Source organism: Polypterus senegalus, chromosome 18 (assembly GCF_016835505.1).
Source record: "Polypterus senegalus isolate Bchr_013 chromosome 18, ASM1683550v1, whole genome shotgun sequence".
Taxonomy (NCBI): Eukaryota; Metazoa; Chordata; class Cladistia; order Polypteriformes; family Polypteridae; genus Polypterus; species Polypterus senegalus.
The window spans coordinates 8,743,802-8,766,659 of NC_053171.1; the positions used below are offsets into that span (position 1 = coordinate 8,743,802).

Genomic DNA, 22,858 nt, shown 5'->3' on the forward strand with positions numbered 1-22,858 from the left:
TCTCCTGAGCCACAGGTTTAGGGCACAAGTTCTCCTGGAGTGTTGTGTGGTATTTGTGTTCATCCACTTGATCCCTTCAACTCTGACAAGATTCCCAGTCCGAGCAGATGAAAAGCATCCCCAAAGCATGATGATGCCACCACCAGCAGCATATTTCACTGTAGCTCTGGTGTTTCTTCAGGCCTGGCCAGTGGTAGTTTTATGCCACACATTCTTCTTGGAAATCTGGCCAAAAAGTTCTGTTTTGGTCTCATCTGACACTAAAACTTTCTCCCACATCTTAATGGGGTCTTTCTAACAAACGTCACACGTGTTTTTATGTGGGCCTTCTTAAGGAATGGCTTCTTTCTTGCTTCCCACCCACAGAGGCCTGTTTTATGGAGGGCTCACTGAAGTTTCAGCCAAAGCGAACTGCAGTTTCCAAAGAGTGCCGATTGGATTTATAGTCGATGTCCTGCTTTGACATTCAATTTTGAGGGACAGAATGTTCTAGTGAGAATCAGGGTGCTGTGATGAACCTTCAACCTTTCTGAAGATGGACCCAGCAGTGTGCAACGGGACATTCAGACTCTTCGATATTTGTAGCCATTTGCTGCTTTGTGCATTTCAATGATGTCAGCAGAAAGCTCCTTGGTCTTCATTGTTGCAGCGATTGTCCAACAAAGACTATGGCACTTACAAAGGGGTCTTTATATGAGGGGGTACCCAAAAATAACTGGGACTGGGAAAACAAAATTGTTTTAATAATTTTTGCTTACTGAAACTTAAGTCTCCTTCAGAGTACTCTCCATGTGAATGAATGCACTCGTCCCAACGGTTTTCCTACTGGAAGAAACATTTTTGGAATCGCTGAGGAGGAAAGTTGTCCAAGACCTCAGCGATTTTTCTTGGACATCCTCCACGGTACAAAAATGCTTTCCTTTTGAGTTCTTTTATCTTATGCGGGAACGAGAAAAAGTCGCACGGAGCAAAGATCAGGCGAGTAGGGAAGGTGGCAAGAACTCCAAGACACGCAAATCAATTCAGAAATCTCTTCAATAGTCCGACGACGATCTTCATAAATTGCATTGCAAACTTTTTAAAGGTTTTCACCATTCCTAATTGTGGAAGGTCGGCCAGATCTCGGTTGGTCTTCAAGTGACATTTCCCCTCGTTTGAAACGCGTAAACCACTCGTAGACCTGCGTTTTACTTAAAGCTTCCTCCTTAAAAGCAGGTTCAAGCGTCACTAGAGCTTCAGCAGCTGTCTTCCCCAAGAGAAAACAAAATTTAACGCAGACTCGCTGTTCTTTATGATCACCCGTCACAAAAATTACAGAACACGTTTAACAAGCACCAAGAAAAACCGACACGGAATGGCATACGAACAACACGGAGCAACGCCAATCCGCGGACTGCCACAGAATACTGTAAGTGTGCTATACCTAGCGGTGAACTTCACAACTAAGTCGAGATTGCGCTTCAGGTACAGATTCTGGTTATTTTTGGGTACCCCCTTGTATATCCAGGGAAATATCAAGGACACACAAGTAGGACCTCATTATGTTTAATTATGACTGTCACCTTTGTGTCATTTACGATTTGTCATTTGTGTAAACCTGGAGCTTCTAAGGCACAGGGGTTTAAAAACTTAGGCAAGCACAAAGTTTGCAGTTTTTCTTCTTCAGTTAAGTATGTACAGCAAATGGATTATTCGGACTTTGGAAATGTATTGTTACAGCAGAAGAGTTCACATTAAGAATACTGAATGGAGAAACAGACGTACAAATCTTTTGTCATGCAGAAAATTATGACGACTTTCAAAGGGATTGAATACTTTTGCATGCCACTGTAGAAGATTTTTTTTAAATGAACCCATAATGACTACGTGAAAACTTCTTTTCAGAAAAGTTTGCAAATCTCGCTCTCTATAAAAGAAAATCCTGGAATGTAAAAGCCAGGCGACGAGACATGATCTTCTCGGAAGTTCTCGAAAGACATTTTAAAGACCCGCGAGACGAAAGAGAACGGGAAAAAATAATAAAAATCAGTAGTGTAACGGGAAGCAACACACACCACCGATACAGGTGTCTCAGTGCATATAAAGCATACACAGGACAATACGTTATAAATGAAATGTCGAAAGAATAAAAGATCGCATTAGCGCAAAAAAAGGAAATTAATCAGGACCAGGTGTCATTGAAAAAATAGCAGGTCAGAGGGAGGTCAGAAATAAAAGGAAAAGAGCAGAAGAAAAGTATTTTCGCTTTCACATCATTCAATGCACAAAACGTAGATTTACACAATAATGAAACATACAGTGTGAGAATCCGAGGACCCGCAACAGTTACAGCAACGACAAGTTTAATTCAAAAGAAAACACAATTCGGTGAGGTGTATATTTCTGATCACAACACGAGCAGCAGAGACACAAAGTAGCAAAAGGATCAACAGCTTTAAAAAGATCGTCGTGCTGCCCTTCTCGCAATTCTCGCCCGGGCTCGGAAATAAAGGGCAACTATTGTTTTTACGACGTCACGGGAGAACACGCAGAGGGGCCATCATTTAAAAGAAGTTCACAGACATCAAACCTAGCAGTTGTTGGATTGCATTTTGCAAACAAGCATCATGTGCTCCCAGCTCTTAAAACGACGACATGCGACAGGCAAAAGAGGCAGCTCGCAAGAGACAGCAAATGATCCAAAGACATATCCTTAGCGTGCATTTAGCCAAACCCTCTTCACAACACGAGCAGCATTATACGTCTAGCAAGAAAGAGATATAACCACGCACGGGGCCGTAAATAAAGGGCAAGTATTGTTTTTACAAAAGTTTTTAAAGTAAAAGTGAAAATAATGCATATGTAATAATTCACAAGAAAATTACAGTCTCTTTAAATTGCATATTGCCTGCCTAAGGTAAAGTCATCCCTGATGGCGGATCGCAGGAATCGTGGGAAAGAGGGGTACTTTCATCGGATTAGCGCTATTTCAGATGTGGAATGGCCAAATGGGGGAGGCAGCTTGATGAATGAGGTCTCCAGGACTTAAGACAAATCCAAATCATATTATGAGATATCATCTCATGTGAAATTCGACTCCATACTTCTAGAATTTTCATTTTTATACCGTATTGAGAGTTTATTCTGTTCTAGGTATTGTACTGTGTTGTATTGACACCCACTGCACGCCCAACCTACCTGGAAAGGGGTCTCTCTTTGAACTGCCTTTCCCAAGGTTTCTTCGATTTTTTCCCTACAAGGGTTTTTTCTGTTCTTCTTAGAGGGTCAAGGCTGGGGGGCTATCAGGAGGCAGGGTCTGTTAAAGCCCATTGCGGCACTTCTTGTGTGATTTTGGGCTACACAAAAAATAAATTGTATTATATTGTATATCCGGTAAACCAAACACAGAGGTGGGCGAGTGAAGCGAGCAGGGGGCAGAGCCCCCTAGTTTATTAAAAATCAAAAACCGAAAATCTCTCTTTCATAAATAGTGTGCAGACCCTTAGTTCAATGCTTTGTAGAAGCCCCTTCAGCAGCACTTCCAGCTTCAGTTCTTCTTGGTAAGTCGCTCGAGGCCCGTTAGATTGGCTACCTTCAGTTGTCTCCAAAGTCGGGGCCATTCAAGGACACTCACAGACTTGTCCCAAAGCCTCTCCAGACTAGAGAATCTTTATCGTCATGTTGTCAGTGCCCTTTAAAGCAGGACCTCAAAGCAAAAACACAACACAAATATGTAGAGTGGAAAGTGAGGTTGTGAATGGCGAGGCCGCGGCTGGTTTTCACATCTGATCAAGTCTCTTCTCTAGCACTGCCGACATTTGCATTTGGCATCATCTCATTCTAACAGAAAGCTGGGCTCGCTGGCATGTCAGTCCCCGGGCCCTGGCACAGCAGTCTCTGCATGAAGGTGCATTTGGCCGACGCGTTAAGCAGTTCCTTCGAACACGGGTGGAGTGCTTTATTCTCCCCATGGCTAATGCACTGCTACTCATTCCGTCCAAGTTCAACACGCAATCTGAAAGGATAGACGGCCGCAACCAGCAGAGAAAACAACAGGAAGGAACCTCAGCGCAGACAGCGAGGCTTCTTTCATTTATTTCAAAGACAGGCGTACAGCCGTTTGCAAAGATGACACACACGCCAGTCTGCCACCACCTGCCTAGTGGAGCTGACAAAACCGGCATTAATCAACAGAAGCAGAAATGAGGCAGAGTGCAAGGAACATACGACCAGAACGACGACAAAAGTGTGGTTCGAAAAATGGAAAACAAAATGCAGGAAATATAAAGCTGTTAAGTAAGATGGGATAGGTGACACCACAGATCTGCAGGGAACACTTGGGGACATCTGCACCTTCACTTTTCAACAAGAGGGAGGAAGACAAAAAAAAAAGTCCTGCTTATGAGGAAGAAAAGCCAACTCAGGCCGTTTTATTTTTTGATCTCTTCATTGTCTTCACTACCATCCAGCCGTCCGTGTCAGCTCAGAGATATACAGGCCGGTGAGCCTGAGGTGTCCTCCATGATGGGCTATCTGTTTGTGAGACTCGAGGCCTGTGTGAGCAACACTAGAGCGCCACAATGGCAGGTCCTGTTGTCCTTTACTCTTCACTCTCTGCACCTCAGACTAGAAATAAAACAGCAAATCAGGTCACCTGCAGAAATTCTCAGATGATTCTGCACTTATGAGGGGTATCGATAAGCGGGACAAGACGGAGGAGAGCGGTAAGGTGGAGAACTTTGAGGATGGTCCGCAACTTAACATCAGCAAAACCAAGGAACTGCTGATTGACTCTTGCCGCACCAAAGAGCCTCTCTGTACCAGGTCACTATTCCAAGTAGTGGATGTAAGGGTGGTCCACACTCCTACAGGTGCTTGGGGGCCCCTACATTAATGACAGGCTGGACTGGTCTCGGAAAACAGAGGAACTGTATAAGAAAGGGCACAGCAAGCTCTTCAGTCTTAGGAGACGACGTTCCTTTAATGTGGAAAGTGACATCCTTCACATCTTCCACAACTCTGTGATGGCCAGTGTGGTGTGCTGGGCTGGTAACATCACTTCAAGAGAAGCCCACTGAATCATCAAGCTGATTAAAAGGGCTGCCTCAGTAATGGGATGCCCTCAGGACTCCCTGGAGGTAGCAGCAGAAAAGAGAAATAAAACAAAACGGAGTGCCATTATGAACAACACTCTCTCTGACACACCAACACTGAGGACTTTCAGCCAACGAATTATTCAGCAGAAGAGTATCAAGTGTGGGGGTCTTTTATACCAACGGCAATACGCCTGCATAATGCCTCACTGGGACTGCCAAGTCAGACATTCCTTCTTTTTTAAACTTTTGTTCTTTTTAGGCATTCTGGTGTGTTTTCAGACCATACTTTGTGTGTTTGTGTGTATTTATTTATATATAAACATATTGTGAGCGCTGGTCCAAACACCCGTTCCTTACAAAACAGACGTTTATTAAACTAATAAACTCTCCACAACACACCGTGCTCCCGCGGGCCTTTCTCTCAAAGTCCGTGGGCCGCCTTTCCTCCTCCTGTCCCTGGAGCTTCTTCCTGCTCCAGCTCCCGACTCTAGCTCCACGACTGTAGGAAGGCGGCCCCTTTTATAGTCACCCGGACGTGCTTCCGGTGGGACTTCCTGGTGTGGCGGAAGTGCCGCATGAGCACCCGGGAGCACTCCAGGTGTCCCTGGGGACAAACAGAGTTCTATCTATCGTTTTTATAGTAAACGCTGGTAAAGTAGCGCAAGCCAAAACTGAAGAGCCTCTCTGTGATTCACTTGCTCCGCCATTCTACCTCAGAAGCATCAAGCAGGTCCCACAGTTCAGGTACTGGAGCACTTTTTACAAACATGAGGTCACAGTCCATCCCATCATATGTTTCTACATGTGGTCTTGTGTGTATAAGATATCCATAGTCAGGAGATGACAGTGCCAATAAAAAAAAAGGGAAACGTCCCTCCTTGAAAGTTTTGACGTTTTCTTGTTGTATAGTTTTGAATCAGGGTGGGTTTAATTTGACTTTTTTTGACACTGGTCAACAGAATAACGTCTCCTTAATGTCAAAGTGAAAACAGATTTCTACAAAGCAGACTACATTTATTACAAATGTCAAACACAAAATGATTGATTGCACAAGTTTTATAATTAACAAAAGTCAAGCAAAATGGCACCTTTCATTGGCAAACTAAAAAGATTACAATATGCAAGCTTTCGAGGCAACTCAGGCCCCTTCTTCAAGTGAGATGTAAGACAACAACAACATTTATTTCTATAGCACATTTTCATACAAAAAAGAAGCTCAAAGTGCTTTACATAATGAAGAAAAATAAAAGACAAAATAAGAAACTAAAATAAGACAACATTAGTTAACATAGAAAAGGAGTAAGGTACGATGGCCAGGGAGGACAGAAAAAAAAAAAAAAAAATCCAGACGGCTGGAGAAAAAATAAAATCTGCAGGGGTTCAGAGGCCACGAGACCACCCGGCCCCCTCTGGGCATTCTACCTAACATAAATGAAACAGTCCTCTTTGTATTTAGGGTTCTCACGGACGGACGGACTTGATGACGACGGTCATGCAGACTTCTGGCTCTTAATCCATCACTGTTGGAACATCACGGTGCTTTGAGCAGATGGTGGTGGCGCAAGCAATACAGAAACTGGAGTTCCCTGTCTTTATATACAAACACTAGGACAAGAAACAACAGTGGTAAATCTTTGAATGAAAAATCTTAAATGTAAAAAATGAATAACATTTGAGATTTCTCACTTAAAGATATACCAGTGTTGTTTTTTGTTCTAGTGTGTGTATCAACACAGGATACTCCAGTTTCTGAAGAAGGGGCCTGAGTTGCCTCGAAAGCCTGCATATTGTAATCTTTTTAGTTCGCCAATAAAAGGTGCCATTTTGCTTGACTTTTCTCTACATTCATAACGGCTAACACGGTACAACACCCTAAGTATTATAATTAATAATAAACGATTACATTTATAGAGAATGTCCCGTGCTACTCAAATTAAAATGAATTCAAAAGAAGTTAATTAGCAACAAAAACAGGTCACTAATTAAGAAAAGGGTTAGAATGAAAACCTGCAGCCACTGCGGTACACCAGGACTGGAGTTTGAGACCCCTCTTTTAATATATCCAGTTCTTTTAATACTCAAGTACAGTACAGAAGTTGTATATTGCAATTAAATGTTTAAAAGTGAGGGTGGCAGTTAGAAGACCTGGGTTCACTTCCCAGGTCCTCCCTGCGTGGAGTTTGCATGTTCTCCCCGTGTCTGCGTGGGTTTCCTCCCACAGTCCAAAGACATGCAGGTTAGGTGGATTGGTGATCCTAAATTGGCCCTAGTGTGTGCTTGGTGTGTGTGGGTGTGTCCTGCAGTGGGTTGGCACCCTGCCCGGGATTGGTTCCTGCCTTGTGCCCTGTGTTGGCTGGGATTGGCTCCAGCAGACCCCCTGTGACCCTGTGTTTGGATTCAGAAAATGGATGGATGGATGTTTAAAAGTGACTTACATAAGCAGTTATTTTTAGTATGTGCTGTGTAATCTGATCAGACTGCAGCCACTGGGGCCCTCCAGGAACGGAGTTGGGGACCCCTTGGTCTAGGACCTGCTTAGGCTGGCACACCACACGCTGCCCCCAGTGTCATGGAGCGCTTCATGTCACAACGCAAGTGAAGGACTAAAATGCAAATTATGGGATTCCCAGGGCTCCCCAATTTGACTCAAAAGCCTGAAGTGCACTTCAAAACACACAATGAACAGAAGGAAAGAAGTGGCCCTCACTCGGCCGCACTGATTTACGATCCCTCCGGCACCGCTAATTTCCTCACTCAAGAGCTGAGCCACAGTCATAAAGTCACACGAGGTCTGTTTACCAACAAAGATATCCAGGCAAATACGGCCTCGTTGTCTGAGCGGACGATGAAGCAGAATATCTAGCTGTCAATATTTAGCTGTGTGCTTGCTTGTTTTCCTTCAATTCCAAATACGTATGCAAGAAAAGATTCATCAAATATTTGAGGTTATGCAGCAATATTTGTTTTCACACATGTAGAAAGTAGTTGGCCTATTTGCTCAGCAATAAATGATTTAAGACTAAATATATAGACTTATGCACTTTAATAGACTAGTAATAGAAAGCGTAAAAATGTCCAGACAGCCAATATTTGGAGGAATTGCATTTGTACACGCCGAGGAGGCCAAACAGCTTAGACTGCAGCTTAACACGGAACACCAAGCTTTAAGCGGTTATTGGAATGCTAGGCTTGCGCCGCTACTGAGGGCTAAATATGAATCGTGCAATCGGGGGACCTGTGGCCTTCAGCAGCCGCCGGCCAGCCTGTGATGGCTTTACTTTCTGTTCAATTTGTTGGATGACTTGCTCTTTGTGTCTTGATGCCACTTAAGACCAGCAACATTAGGCCGACAGCCTGCTGCACAGCCCATTTTAATGGCTCACAGATTCTTGGTGGCTAATAAAGTGAAGCTTTTCACCCCACAACATATATGCTGTGCTATAGTCTCCATAAAGTTAAATATTCACACTTCAAATTACAAAAAACGTCGGCTTAGCACCAAAATATTCACATTTATTTAACTACTGATTACCCGTCAGTCTCCATCAACTTCTTCTTCTTCTTCTTTCGGCTGCTCCCATTAGGGGTCGCCACAGCGGATCATCTTCCTCCATATCTTTCTGTCTTCGTCGTCTTGCTCTGTCACACCCATCACCTGGATGTCCTCTCTCACCACATCCATAAACCTCCTCTTAGGCCTTCCTCTTCTCCTCTTCCCTGGCAGCTCTATCATTAGCGCCCTTCTCTCATTATACCCCTCATCTCTCCTCTGCACATGTCCAAACCAACGCCATCTCATCTCTCTGACTTTGTCTCCCTAACCGTCCCACCCTAAGCTGACCCTCTAATGTCCTCATTTCTAGTCCTGTCCATCCTCGTCACACCCAATGCAAATCTTAGCATCTTTAACTCTGCCACCTTCAGCCCTGTCTCTTGTGCCACCGTCTCCAGCCCATATAACACAGCTGGTCTCACTACCGTCCTGTAGACCTTCCCTGTCACTCTTGCTGATACCCATCTATCACCAATCACTCCTGACACTCTTCTCCACCCTGCCTGGACTCTCCTCTTCACTTTTCTTCCACAGTCCCCATTACTCTGTACTGCTGATCCCAAGTATTTAAACTCATCAACCTTTGCCAACTCTACTCCTTGCATCCTCACCATTCCACTGACTGCCCTCTCAGTTACACACATGTATTCTCAGGGCAAAAAAAAAAAAAACATGGCGCACACCAGTGCCTACCTATTACTGTACTACGACTGCCATGTGGTACGCTGCGAGCTGTGAACACTGGAGTAACTCTCCCTCGTGCCAGCGTGTAGTGTTCTTCCCCAGCGCCACACGTCAGGCCGCATTCTGAAATCACAGCAGCAGGAACGTACCCTCAGTTTTAATAGTGTGTTGTAGCTTTTATCTTTTGTTATAATTAATCTACAATAGATTGTTATGGCCGATAAACGTTTGCGTGTGGTATAGCAGTTGTCACAAACAATTGAAATTATTAGGCATTTAAGAAATGGCAAAAATGCTTCAAGTGTTGCTTCATTTTACGGAGTAAGAAGAACAACTGTGAACGATATAAAGCGTGATGCCGACAAAATTGAAAAACGTGTCGAAAATGGAAACCACTGACGGTAATGTTATTCTGTACTGTCATTTTTTTTTCAAATTCTGTTATACTTTGTTCATATATTGTGATGTGCAGGCAGCGGATCTCAAACTGGTGGGGCATCGAATAAATGAACAAGACATCAAAATTAATGCTTTACATATTTATTTCAAATTTAAATTTGCAAGCATATAATCACAACGAATGCATTATAACTAAGATTAAAATAAAACATTTCTAAGGCATAGATCTAATGCGTAGCCAATATTGCCAAATTAAGTTAAATAATTTACTGCTTATTGGGTTATTTTCATGATACAACTAACAGGGGTATAATATTTGTCGGACGAAAAAATGTTCGTCTCGCGCAGATTGACTTCATCAGTGTCCTCGTTTACGAGCTTTTTAAAAATTAAAACATATTTAATCGTTTCTTTACATAAAAAAGAATTAAATAAGAATAAATAATTTATTCTTTGTTTTTGGGATTAGAATTACTACCAAAAACCATACAAGGCATTTTAACAGTTATTAAAGCACTTAAAAAAAATAAATTGCAAATATTTCATCGAAGTTGGCCAAACACATGCAAATCTTATGGAAGTAAAAATGATGGGATACCGCGACACCGCACGTGTATCATACCTTTGTTAATTGTATCGTGGGTTATTCTCATCTATCTTGTATTATCCAGGGTGTGCAGAATTATTCCAGGTAGAAAAGGGGGGCGTGAAATACGAAAGTTTGAGAACTGCTGTTGTAAGTGATGGGACTGGGTGAAGGGCTTCTGTTCTGTAGACAAGTGACAGGAGAAGTTAGGAGAAAAAGGAAGGCTTTGAGTAGGGAGTCAGGAAACAATAGGCAGGAGTGTTTATGGTATGGAGAAGAATGGAACGTGAGTGGCAAGAGATAAACTGATTGGTACAGAGGTGTGCTCTGTAACCCAGATAATGGAGAATAAGACAGGGCACCGTTTGTTACAGAACAAACGGTCCAAGTAAAACGTTGAAAACTCCAGTACCTCAGAGTTGTGTTTGCATATTACGCTGGTCGTTACAATATTATATGAATTAATTAAGTTTGTTAATACTACATTATATTTTGTTACTATGGTTTTGTTTTGTAAATAAATATGACTATTCTCTAAACTTATCTACTGTGCATCATTTTTAAAGCGGTTGTTCTGTTATCCGTCACAGCCTCGGTCCTGACCGACAGACGGATAATCGAGGTTTCTCTGTACCTTTATCGAAAATGAACTATAAACCACAAGTGCACAATACAGCGGCATGGTGACATGAGACATATAGGCCTTGTCCACGCTACTACATTTTCATGTAAAAATGTAGCCATGGGCGGCACGGTGGCGCAGTGGTAGCACTGCTGCCTTGCAGTTAGGAGACCCGGGTTCGCTTCCCGGGTCCTCCCTGCGTGGAGTTTGCATGTTCTCCCCGTGTCTGTGTGGGTTTCCTCCGGGCGCTCCGGTTTCCACCTACAATCCAAAGACATGCAGGTTAGGTGGATTGGCGATTCTAAACTGGCCCTAGTGTGTGCTTGGGGTGTGGGTGTGTTTGTGTGTGTCCTGTGGTGGGTTGGCACCCTGCCCAGGATTGGTTCCTACCTTGTGCCCTGTGTTGGCTGGGATTGGCTCCAGCAGACCCCCGTGACCCAGTATTCGGATTCAGCGGGTTAGAAAATGGATGGATGGAAATGTAGCCATTAGTTTCCTGTTTCGCCTTTCGTCCATACTAACCTAGCGTTTTCAGTAACTGACTTCCGAAAATGCTCTTCATAGTCGTGTACTTCTGAAAAGGCAGCCTCAGCGTTGTGATGTGGTTGGGTGAACACACAGATTTTTTTTTTAAAGTGCAAAACCTAATCGCATTCTGATTGGTTTGTGCTCACTATGTGGCTCTTTCCTGATTGGATCCTACTCTTTACAACATCTCATTTCCAGAGTGGTCTCCCTTCACGGAAGAGAGTATTCATTTTGCCCCCCTAATGATCCCCTGTCTCTTACTCTCTCTCTCTCTCCCCCCCTTTCAGCACCTAACAGCTAATATGTGGTGAGTGTGCAGGCTCAATAATGGCTGCCGTCATATCATCCAGGTGGGTGCTACACGTGGTTCCCTTCTGCCTATGTAAAGCACTTTGAGTAGCAATATAAGTTCTAAATAGATGTAATTAGTACAGTACTGCCTCGCAGTTAGGAGACCAAGGTTTGCTTCCCGGGTCCTCCCCGCGTGGAGTTTGCATGTTCTTCCCGTGTTTGTGTGGGTTTCCTCTGGGTACTCCGGTTTCCTCCCAGTCCAAACACATGCAGATTAAGTGCATTGGCGATCCTAAATTGTCCTTAGTGTGTGCTTGGTGTGTGTGTGTGCCCTGCAGTGGGCTGGCAACCTGCCCAGGGTTTGTTTCCTGCCTTCCGCCCTGTGTTGGCTGGAAATGACTCCAGCAGACCCCCGTGACCCTGTAGTTAGGATACAGTGGGATGGATAATGGATGGATGGATAGTATGTTATTATTATCATGTCTGACTCCCTAATTAGTCACCCTTCATGGAAGAAAACCATATTCCAACATGGCAGGCATAGAGGAGTTGCTTTAATGGCACTTGTTGTGTTGCTTACCTCTGCGTATCTAAGTTGCCCTTTGTACAGTTTGAATGCTGCACTCATGCACAAAAGACAAATAATTTACTGGACACTTCAATTCTGCGATAAATCCTATGGCCGTCGGCATTACTATCCCTTCAAGAATTTTCTACCAGCGTGCACATGCCCAGTGTTGGTAAATGTCTACATTACATTAAGTTTTCTGTCCTTTTAGTGTGAATGTAAAAACTACAAAAATAAATAACGTGAAAGCATTAGTATGGATTTAGAACGCTCTTGTTTTAAAACGTCAAGAAAATGTGTTAGTGTGGAGATAGCCATAGAGTCACAAGAGGGATTAAATTAGATTGATTTATACTTTATTTGTCCCCAAGGGCAAATAAATTTTTTATAAAGGCTTCCTAAAAAATAACTATAGCAAAAACAATGAACAGGCCTCCGCTAACCACATACGAAAACATCTGGCTTGGATAACTGAGAGCTGCTGCTGTCAATAAGAGGTTTGTAGGTGACCGTAAGAGGATGCCAGACCTGCCCAGTTGTCCCACAGCTTTATATTTATATTTATATCTGAATAGAGCAGGTCAGCTTGTAGTGTCCACAAATGGAACATGTTGGAAGTCACCACAATTCAGAATGATTCATCATTAAGATGTTGGTAACGCTGTGAATCAATTTTGTTGCCAAGTCAGCCAGGATGATGCCACTGACTTTCCTGGGCAGGACAAATTCAGTCCACATTTCATTGTCTGGATCACACATTTGAAGTCTTATTGTACTGAACACTCTTTTTCACTATTACACAATCACAAAAATCTCCAGTCCCCTTCTTGCTTTTTCCATACAGTCGGAAAAAAATCTATCCAGCATTAAAATAACGTCTGGAATAAGAGGTGTAAGCCGGCTTTTCCTGCATTAGTCAAAATATCACATAATCCTGAACTTGCCATAACTCGCTGTGAGATAAGAGGTGAAAAGACTTACATGAAAGCAACAGAACATTTGTCATTATATGAAGTCAGGCCAGGTCTGAATCCTTTCCACCTTACGTTTATCCTTTGCCTCTTCCATCACCAGAGGAGCTTCTAACTTTTATCCTTGCTCTGCAAATTTGCCCTTTTGACGTTTGGAGGAGCAGCTTTTTCAATAGGGAGTAACAGGGCTGTTAAGGCAACGGTGCTACCAGGTAAATATGGGAATGTTTAAAATATCCCACTTTACATTTCTCAGAGCCTCTAACATTCTCAGATCTTAAATGACACAGGCAGCCGTCAGATCTTTCATGCTCACTGTGTGATATTTCTCAAATCCACAGCTTGTCTTACAGTAGACTTAGCAGTTGAGACGGGCTGGTGCACGGGTCTGCAGCATTTCTTCAGTTTAGTTTAAAAATTTAATTCAAAAAGGTATGGTAACAAGCCAGAGACCAAATCTTAACATTACTAATTAACAGTAGGCAGTGTGGCACAATGGTTAAGGCTTTGGGTTCAAATCCCATTGCTGACACCTGTGTGACCCTCAGCAAGTCCCTTGACCTGCCTGAGTTCCAACTGGAAAACCAAAAGAAATGGAACCAATTTTATCATAAATGTTGTATGTCACCCGGGATAAAGGCATCAGCCAAATAAATAAATGTTATAATATTAATTAATTACTTTAAAAACACTAAAAATTCCAATTAATGATTTAGATAGGAATATAAAGAACAAGCTGGTTAAGTTTGCAGATGATACCAAGATAGGTGGATTGGCAGATAATTTGGAATCCGTTATATCATCACAGAAGGACTTGGACAGCAGACAGGCTTGGACAGATTTGTGGACGATGAAATTTTATGTCAGTAAATATAAAGAATTACACATAGGAAGTCAAAATGTGAGGTTTGAATACACAATGGGTGGTCTGAAAATCAAGAGTCTACCTTATGAGAAGGATTTAGGAGACATGGTGGACTCTAAGCTGTCGACTTCCAGACAGTGCTCAGAAGCCATTAAGAAGGCTAACAGACTGTCAGGTTATATAGCGCCTTGTCGTGTGGAGTACAAGTCACAGGAGGTTCTGTTCAGCCTTTATAACACACTGGTGAGGCCTCATCTGGAGTCCTGGGTACAGTTTGGGTCTCCAGGCTACAAAAAGGACATAGCAGCACAAGAGAAGGTCCAGAGAAGAGCAACTGGGCTGATTCAGGGCTACAGGGGATGAGTTATGAGGACAGACTAAAAGAGCTGAGTCTTTACAGAGATGAAGAGGAGACCTGACTGAAGTGTTTAAAATGATGAAGTGAATCAGTCCAGTGGATTGCGACTGTTATTTTAAAATAAGTTCATCAAGAACACGGGGGACACAGTTGGAAACTTGTGAAGGGGAAATTTCACACAAAAATTAGGAAGTTTTTCTTTACACAAAGAACGACAGACACTTGGAATAAGTGACCAAGTAGTGTGGTGGACAGTAAGACTTTAGGGACTTTCAAAACTCGACTTGATGTTTTGTTGGAAGAAATAAGTGGATAGGACTGCCGAGCTTTGTTGGGCTGAATGGCCCGTTCTCGTCCAGAATGTTCTAATGTGCTCAGGTTTGACTTGTGCAGTAAACACGCTGGCATGTTGGTCAGCAAAGCATGAACATGAAATCAGCTAAAACTTGTTCGGTTTTCATTCGAGACACTTACTCTGGTAAGGGCGGCCTCCCTCTCCTCGATTACGGCGTTCATCTCTTCGGCTGTGATTTTCTTTTTCCGCTCTTTGGTCTTCAGAATTCGATCGAGAATTACAGCCCCGCTCTTCTGGATGGTTAGGCCGGAATCTGCATTTTGGATTCGGTTCAGTAACTCCTGTAAGGCCTGCCAGTTAAGAACACACAGAATGCTTTTCAGGGGGTGTGTGGACCCTTTACGTTTTATTTTATTTCTTTATTAAATAATATTACATACATTTTAGCTTCCCTACTATACACTGAATAGAGCTGAGCAATTCTTTTCTCTCTTCCGAGCAAACATGCATCTCCTCTCCTATTGTCTTAAAAGTCTAACGTCAGAACTGGCAGCAAGGTACAATTCACTGCTCATCATCAGACGAGCGTATTTCCCGATCCGACTTTTCGTATTCTTCCACGTACGAAACATCATTTGTGTTTATGCAGCTAATGCGCAATCAATGGAACTGTCAGCCTATTCTTTACCTGTGATCTTCTTGATCAAGACCACGGCGAGAAGAGAAAAATGTGACTGCTCAATAAAAACGGACAACTGTAGTTGGGAGACTTTGCTGCCCTTTTCATTTGACAGTTTACGTGAATTTACACAAGACTCCAACTAAGCTCTGGCAGAATGAAAAACGTCTACTTCAGCCCTAACTTTCTTTGTCTCCCGCTGCCACGGCCCTCTGAAAATGTGAGAATCAACAGGAGAGAGAAGTGTCAGTCACTGCCAGCACAGCAGGTGACGAGATTCATAACGCTCTGCCAAGGCACTGAAGCACTCGGCTTCTGACGGGCCTCGCACTTCACAGAAAATGACTTCTATATGAAATGCAAATGAGTCGACCGATATTATCAAGTTACGGATAGTGAAGCAACCGATGCACCTAATTAGTCCCGCAATTACTCTCTTTCCTCAACTGCTTCTCCACTTGAAATCGCTCGCTCAATTGTGCTTAAGCCTGCATGATAAGAGAGTGACACAGGGAAATCTCCGAAGAGAACGGCTTACCGTGTCATTTTCTTCTGGGTTAATATTCTCCAGCCTAGAGTGAAAAGAAGAAAGGGGGACAAAAAAAGAAAGAAAGAGAGGGACATAGAGAGAGAGCTGGATCAGTTGCCTTTCCTTTGCACAACAAAATGAGATCACTTCCCAAATCTTTCAAAACTCAAGTAATTGCATTCTAGCAGTCTTTGGAGTCGATCATAACACAGAACATATTAAAGTGCCACCTGCTCTGCTGCAGCCTTCAATAATGCCGTTCCATCTCTTTGAGCATTGACAGTGGACTGTTAAGTTATTAATGTTTACTGCTATATATGACTACAGGGATCAATTGTTCATATGTGCCAAGATGAGGGGAAAGCTTCTGCTGGAGGATCATTTGTCCCTCTTGTGGAATTAGCTTCTTCAGTAGCAAAATAGACATTTGTAATTATACTCTTGGCGCTCGGGGATTGCCATGTAGGAAGAGAGGGTGGGGGCGCCTCCAATCATTTGCCACTTGCATCTCATACCTCACGCGCATAGCTAATTACGTCAAAGCTGGGGCCAAGTGAACGTTTGGATTACAGCAAGAGGTCCGTTTACGATTTAAAATGTCAACCGTCGTGAAGAAATACGATCTCATCATTCCGGAGATCGAGAAATCAACAAGAGTTGACTGGACGGATGAGGAAAGGAAGAGGTCAGTGGTCACAGGAAAACCTGACGTCAAGTGTCTTAGCTGCAGTCGATGAGTGTCCAGTGTGACAGTTTGGGTCCGCTTACCCTTGTCCAAGACGTCAGACTCCAGGTAAAAGTCCAATAATCCTCTTTTTTTGGACAAATACGGTGCACAAGCACCCTTCTATCCACAATACCCATTAAATAATACTAATCAATACAATAAACAATTCCTCCACTCCCAGATGCGTTGCCACCCTTCCACCCAGCTCAGCTCACCGTCTGGGAGTTCCCAGAGTCCTTTTATTATCCCTGACCTGGAAGTATTCCAATCCCTAGTCCATGTGATCTCCTATCACTGCCGGGTCAAATCAAAAGTCCTTTTCTTCACCCCAGAAGCTCGTCATTCCCCGTGTCCATGTGACTCGGATGTGCTTCTGGGGCGTAAGGCAAATACTCTGTCAGGGATGCCAGGAGCAAAGACCCGGCCGGGACGCTGTAAGGGACCGGATGTGGGTCTGCGCCCATCCTGGATCACGTGGGGGCCGCCTTCCTGGTTGCGGGCATGGAAGCCCACCCTGTAGGGGCCCGTGGTCACCGCCAGGAGGCGCCCCAATGCCTTGGGGACCTGTTACCTCAGCACTTCCGCCACACCAGGAAGTGCTGGGGGGAAGAATTAAGAGGACACCCGGGGAGCTGCCGGGAGAGCAGCCGACACTTCCGCCACACGTAGGCATGGCCAACGGGGGTGTGTCAGAAGTACCTGGAGCTCATACCGGGAAGTGTATAAAAGTGGCCGTCTCCCCTGATTCGAGGCTGGAATCGGGTGGAAGCAGGATGAGGCACGAGAGAGGTGTGGAGGCGGCCCAAAGAAGAGGCATTTGTGGCCAGGACTGTGTGTTTGGGGTATTGTGCATGAACTGGGTCTGAGTGACCATTTATAATTGTTGTAAATAAATGTGTGGTGGTTGAAAAACAACATGTCTGCCTGTCTGTGTCCGGGTCGGCTCCACAACTCGTTGTTCCTCCCTGCAGCATCTCCTAGAGGCCCCCATGGTATCCAGCAGGGCTGTGCATAAAGACTCCAATGTCCATGATGCCCTGCTGGTCTTCGGGGCATCTACATACTGCAGGGAGGGCTCCACCTGGCGGCGTGGGGGTATTGGCTGAGATGAACGGCCGGCCATACATCACACCAGTTACCACAGCTCACGTTCAAAATTATTTTTCCCATAACGCTAAATCGGTCGAAGGAAAAGTTTTACTCAAAAAGAGAAAATAGGGCTGTCGGCCTAAAGATGACCGCAGCAGCATAATTCTTGTATTCAGGTCACACTGAGACGAGAGTCTTGGAGAAGTCTCATCGTAAAGCAATGTTGAACAACAACATTTATTTCTATAGCACATTTTCATACAAATGATGGAGCTCAAAGTGCTTTACAATTCAGGGGTGTCGAACTCCAGGCCGGAGGGCCGCAGTGGCTGCAGGTTTTCATTCTGACCCTTTTCCTAATCAGTTTTCATTGCTAATTAACTCCTTTTCCCCTTTGTTTTAATAGCCTTGTTTTGAAGGATTCAGTCCTCTGAGTTGATTCTTTTCTTCATTAAATGACAGCCAAACAGAAATGAGATGTGAAACGAGGCAACAGATGACCAGTTAAACTGGGACTTCAAACTCCAACAAATCTCTCTCTTTTTTTATTCATTTTATTGCAATCATTCGATACAAATCGATCAATTTTTACAAAAACTACGATTGAAAACAAGTCGACCCCCACCCCTGAGAAAGAGAGCGTGGCCAATGGAGTAAAACTTAAGGCTGGTAAACATACCTAAATTGATGAGTTTAATAGACCAATAGAGATGAATGGAGAAGAAAAAGAAATGAGGAGATAATTGCTTCCTCGATGCTTTAAGAGCTTATGCTAAAATATTATTGATTAGATCCTGCCAGGTTTTGAAAAAATTCTGTTGAGATCCTCTAACTGAGTATTTGATTTTTTCCAATTTCAAATTGTATAACACATCGGTTTCCCACTGACTTAAAAGAGGAGAGTTAGGATTCTTCCAGTTTAGCAAAATAAGTCTGCATGCCAATAGTGTAGTGAATGCAATCACAGTTTCTTTGTCTTTCTCCACTTTAAGCCCCTCTGGAAGAACCCCAAACACAGCTGTTGATGGGTTAGGAGGGATTGTGACGCCAAGGCTGTCTGAAAGACACTTAAAAATTTTGGTCCAAAATGATGTTAATGATGTTAGCAGAGTCCTGGAGGGTGCATGGGAGTTTGCCCGACCGGTCTACATGTGTTTTGTGGACTTGGAAAAGGCATTCGACTGTGTCCCTCGGGGAATCCTGTGGGGGTGCTCCGGGAGTATGGGGTACGGACCCCTGATAAGACTGTTAGGTCTCTGTACAACCGGTGTCAGAGCCTGGTCCGCGTTGCCGGCAGTAAGTCGAGCCCGTTTCCAGTGAGAGTTGGACTCCGCCAGGGCTGCCCTTTGTCACCGATTCTGTTCATAACTTTTATGGACAGAATTTCTAGGCGCAGCCAGGGTGTTGAAGGGGTCCGGTTTGGTGGACTCAGGATTGGGTCACTGCTTTTTGCAGATGATGTTGTCCTGTTTGCTTCATCAGGCCGTGATCTTCAGCTCTCTCTGGATCGGTTCGCAGCTGAGTGTGAAGTGGCTGGGATGAGAATCAGCACCTCCAAATCCGAGAGCATGGTCCTCAGCTGGAAAAGGGTGGAGTGCCCTCTCAGGGTTGGGAGCGAGATCCTGTCCCAAGTGGAGGAGTTCAAGTATCTCGGGGTCTTGTTCACGAGTGAGGGAAGAATGGAGCGTGAGATCAACAGGCGGATCGGTGCGGCATCTGCAGTGATGCGGGCTCTGCATCGGTCTGTCGTGATGAAAAATGAGCTGAGCCGTAAGGCAAAGCTCTCAATTTACCAGTCAATCTACGCTCCTACCCTCACCTATGGTCATGAGCTATGGGTAGTGACGAAAGAACGAGATCGCGAATACAAGCGGCTGAAATGAGTTTCCTCCATGGGGTGTCTGGGCTTTCCCTTAAAGATAGGGTGAGAAGCTCAGTCATCCGGGAGGGGCTCAGAGTAGAGCCGCTGCTCCTCCGCATCGAGAGGAGTCAGATGAGGTGGCTCGGGCATCTGATCAGGATGCCTCCTGGACGCCTCCCTGGTGAGGTGTTCGGGCACGTCCAACGGGAGGAGGCCCGGGAAGACCCAGGACACGCTGGAGGGACTATGTCTCCGGCTAGCCTGGGAAGCATGCTAGGATTCTCCCGGAAGAGCTGGAAGAAGTGGCCGGGGAGAGGGAAGTCTGGGCCTCTCTGCTTAAGCTGCTGCCCACATGAATCAATTTGGGATAAGCGGAAGAGGATGGATGGATGAATGGATGTTGTTAATTTGGCGCAGGCCCAAAACAGGCTGGGACTTGATTGCAGCGTTCGCAGGTTGGATTTTGACCTGGAAACATTTTGGAGAGTTGTAGGCGAGACAGATGTGCTCGATTATATCATTTTGAGTTGAATAATTGTATGCTTTGCGCATATGGAGCTCGAGTGAAGTCTCTGCATTGCTATTTTCCACTCCTTTTCTGATATATTGATTAAGAGATCTTTTTCCAATTGTCCTCTTGGATCTTTGAAAAGGAGGGACTGTAAAATAATTTTCTATATTGCAGAGATGGTGTCTAAGTTCTTGAAATTGAGCAATATTTTTTCCGGCATGGAGGAAGGTGCGAGATGAGGAAAATCGGGCAGGTTCTGTTTAACAAAGTTCCTAATTTGAAGATAGTGAAAAAAATGTATAGCTGGAATATTAAATTTGGAATGTAATTGTTCATAGGATGCAAAGACATTGTCTATATAAAGATCTCTAAGCAAGTTAATCTCAAATTTTTTCCAGATATTAAAAACTGCATATGTTCGCGAAGGTTGAAAGAGGTGGTTCACTTGCAGAGGTGCCACAGATAAGATTCTCCAACTTAAAATTCTTTCTACATTGGTTCATATTCTGAGTGAGTGAAGCACCATTGGGTTGTTAGTATATTGGCGATAACTTGCATTTATTGGGGAACAGAGCAGGGAATATAAAGAAGTACTGCAGGATTTTATTTCTATTGGAGACCAAGCATGTGTATGTTCATCTATTTGTGTCCAGGTTCTTATAGCTTGTATGTTTGCTGCCCAGTAATAAAACTGAAAGTTGGGTAGAGCCATGCCACCTTCTGCCTTAGGTCTTTGTACGTGGATGTTTTGAGTTCTCTTATTGAGAAAGTAATTCTTGTTGTTAAGTAAGCCCGTTATTTAATTCCATGGCTTGTTGTTGCTCTCATTCTGCCACAGCAGACATTTCCAAAACCGTCAAAATGTTTTGGTGACCTGAGAGATCAGCCTTTAGTTTCAGATATTGAGTGATGGGCACAGGTGAGCTGGTCATGTGGCGGTTTGTTTTGTTTCTCATTATTGTTTGGCAGCTAATTAAGGAAAAAGGAACAACCAAGGGACCCGAGTTACATAATTTAAAACTAAGGCGGCAAAAACTGGTCACTAATGAAGAAGATGGTTAGAATGAAAATCTGTAGCCACTGCGGCCCTCCAGGACCGGAGTTCGACACCCGTGCTTTACATGATGAAGAAAGAAAAAAAAAAGGGAAAATAAATGAAGAAAATAAAATTAGGGAACACTAATTAACATAGAATAAAAGTTAAGTCTGATGGCCAGGGAGGACAGAAAAAAACCAAAAAAACTCCAGACAGCTGGAAAAAAAAAAAATAAAATCTGCAGGGGTTCCGAGGCCATAAGACCACCCAGCCCCGTCTAGGCATTCTACCTTGAGTGACATCATTTGTATGAAAACGTGCTACAGAAATAAACTTTGTTGTTGTTGTAACAGAATGTAGAAAGGGTCAGCATAAGTTCTAAGCATAATAGGTGGTGTCGCTTCAGAGACGTCACCCATTCATGTGAAACAATAAATGCGTAATCCAAAAAGTGAAAACTCGGTTTAAAAATGACAAAAACAGATGGACATAATCATTATAAAAATATAAGACGGAAAAAAATCATTCCACAGGAAATTAAAAAAGAGGCCGAAAGTACAAATCAAGACGGGCAACCACAAACCCCGTCAAATCCATCCAAAAAGTGTCAGGATAGAGAAGGAAAATTCTTAAAAATAAACAAGCCAAATAACTCGGACATACTTTACAAATGTAGAAATAAATAGAAGTAAAAATACTCTCATATTTAGCAATTTTAAACTGTGCATTAAGTGGTCTGAAGATTAACAAAACTCTGAGTCAGCTGGGATTTGACCAATATTCTGGAGAGGAACTGAACACATTATTTATAAAACGTTAATAAATAAGTTCACCAGCTCTGTCGTATGTAAAGTTGATGGAGTACGGGCGATTCAGATGGGAACACATTCAAACAAGTCCACTCCATTAGGACATGGGTGACAATCCTACCCCGTGTGAGCCACACACGACTAAATGGACACCTACACAAGAACAAGCTAACAGCTCAAAGCAGTGTTTCTTAAAACTATGAAGTTTGGGTCATGGACATGTCTGGGATGGGTCACCAGATGATTGTATGATACAATGAACCGAGTGTGTTTTCAACCTTGGCTCACAAAGTTGCACAGGTGAATTCAAGGAGTAGAAACTATTCTGCCAGCTACAAACACAAGTCTCTTACAGAGGTGAACCGGCCTCTCAGGGAACAGCTGTCAAATGTGACGCACCGGCCTGACTCCTACTCTAAAGATAGATAGACAGATAGATACTTTATTAATCTCAAGGGGAAATTCACATACAGAACACAAAGTCTTCTTCATCAATGGGATCCGGCGGGCTGGCGACAATGGCCAGAGCGGTGGAAGTTGACTGGGGGAAAAGAAAGAGACAGGAGAGTGAGAGACGACAGGATGGCCCACAGCTCAAACTTTTAAATGTTCGTAACCCCGCGTGAGGAGCAAGTCGCATGGCAAGCTAGCAGCTGATTCCACAAAGAGGTACTGAAAGAGTGTGATATACTGCCCTCTATTTAGCGCGCTATTTGTTGTGGTAGTATGTGATCTGAGGTGCAGCCTATAAACAATGCCGTTGATGTACTTCAATATCGATAGCAGAATAATTTAGAAGTAACACTAGTTAAGTATTTTGGT

The 22,858-nt window shown here is 43.6% G+C and overlaps 1 protein-coding gene across 2 annotated transcripts in view; it reads right to left on the reverse strand.

Annotated features, from left to right (window-relative positions):
* mipol1 (mirror-image polydactyly 1) overlaps positions 1–22,858 on the reverse strand; it is a 300,186-nt gene that overhangs the window by 115,829 nt on the left and 161,499 nt on the right. For both annotated transcript variants that reach the window (XM_039741608.1, XM_039741609.1), the window contains 2 exons: positions 16,013–16,046; positions 14,975–15,145 (listed from right to left, as the gene is read on the reverse strand). In XM_039741608.1, the coding sequence (XP_039597542.1) occupies positions 14,975–15,145; positions 16,013–16,046 (205 nt within the window). The remainder of the gene's footprint in view (positions 1–14,974; positions 15,146–16,012; positions 16,047–22,858) is intronic.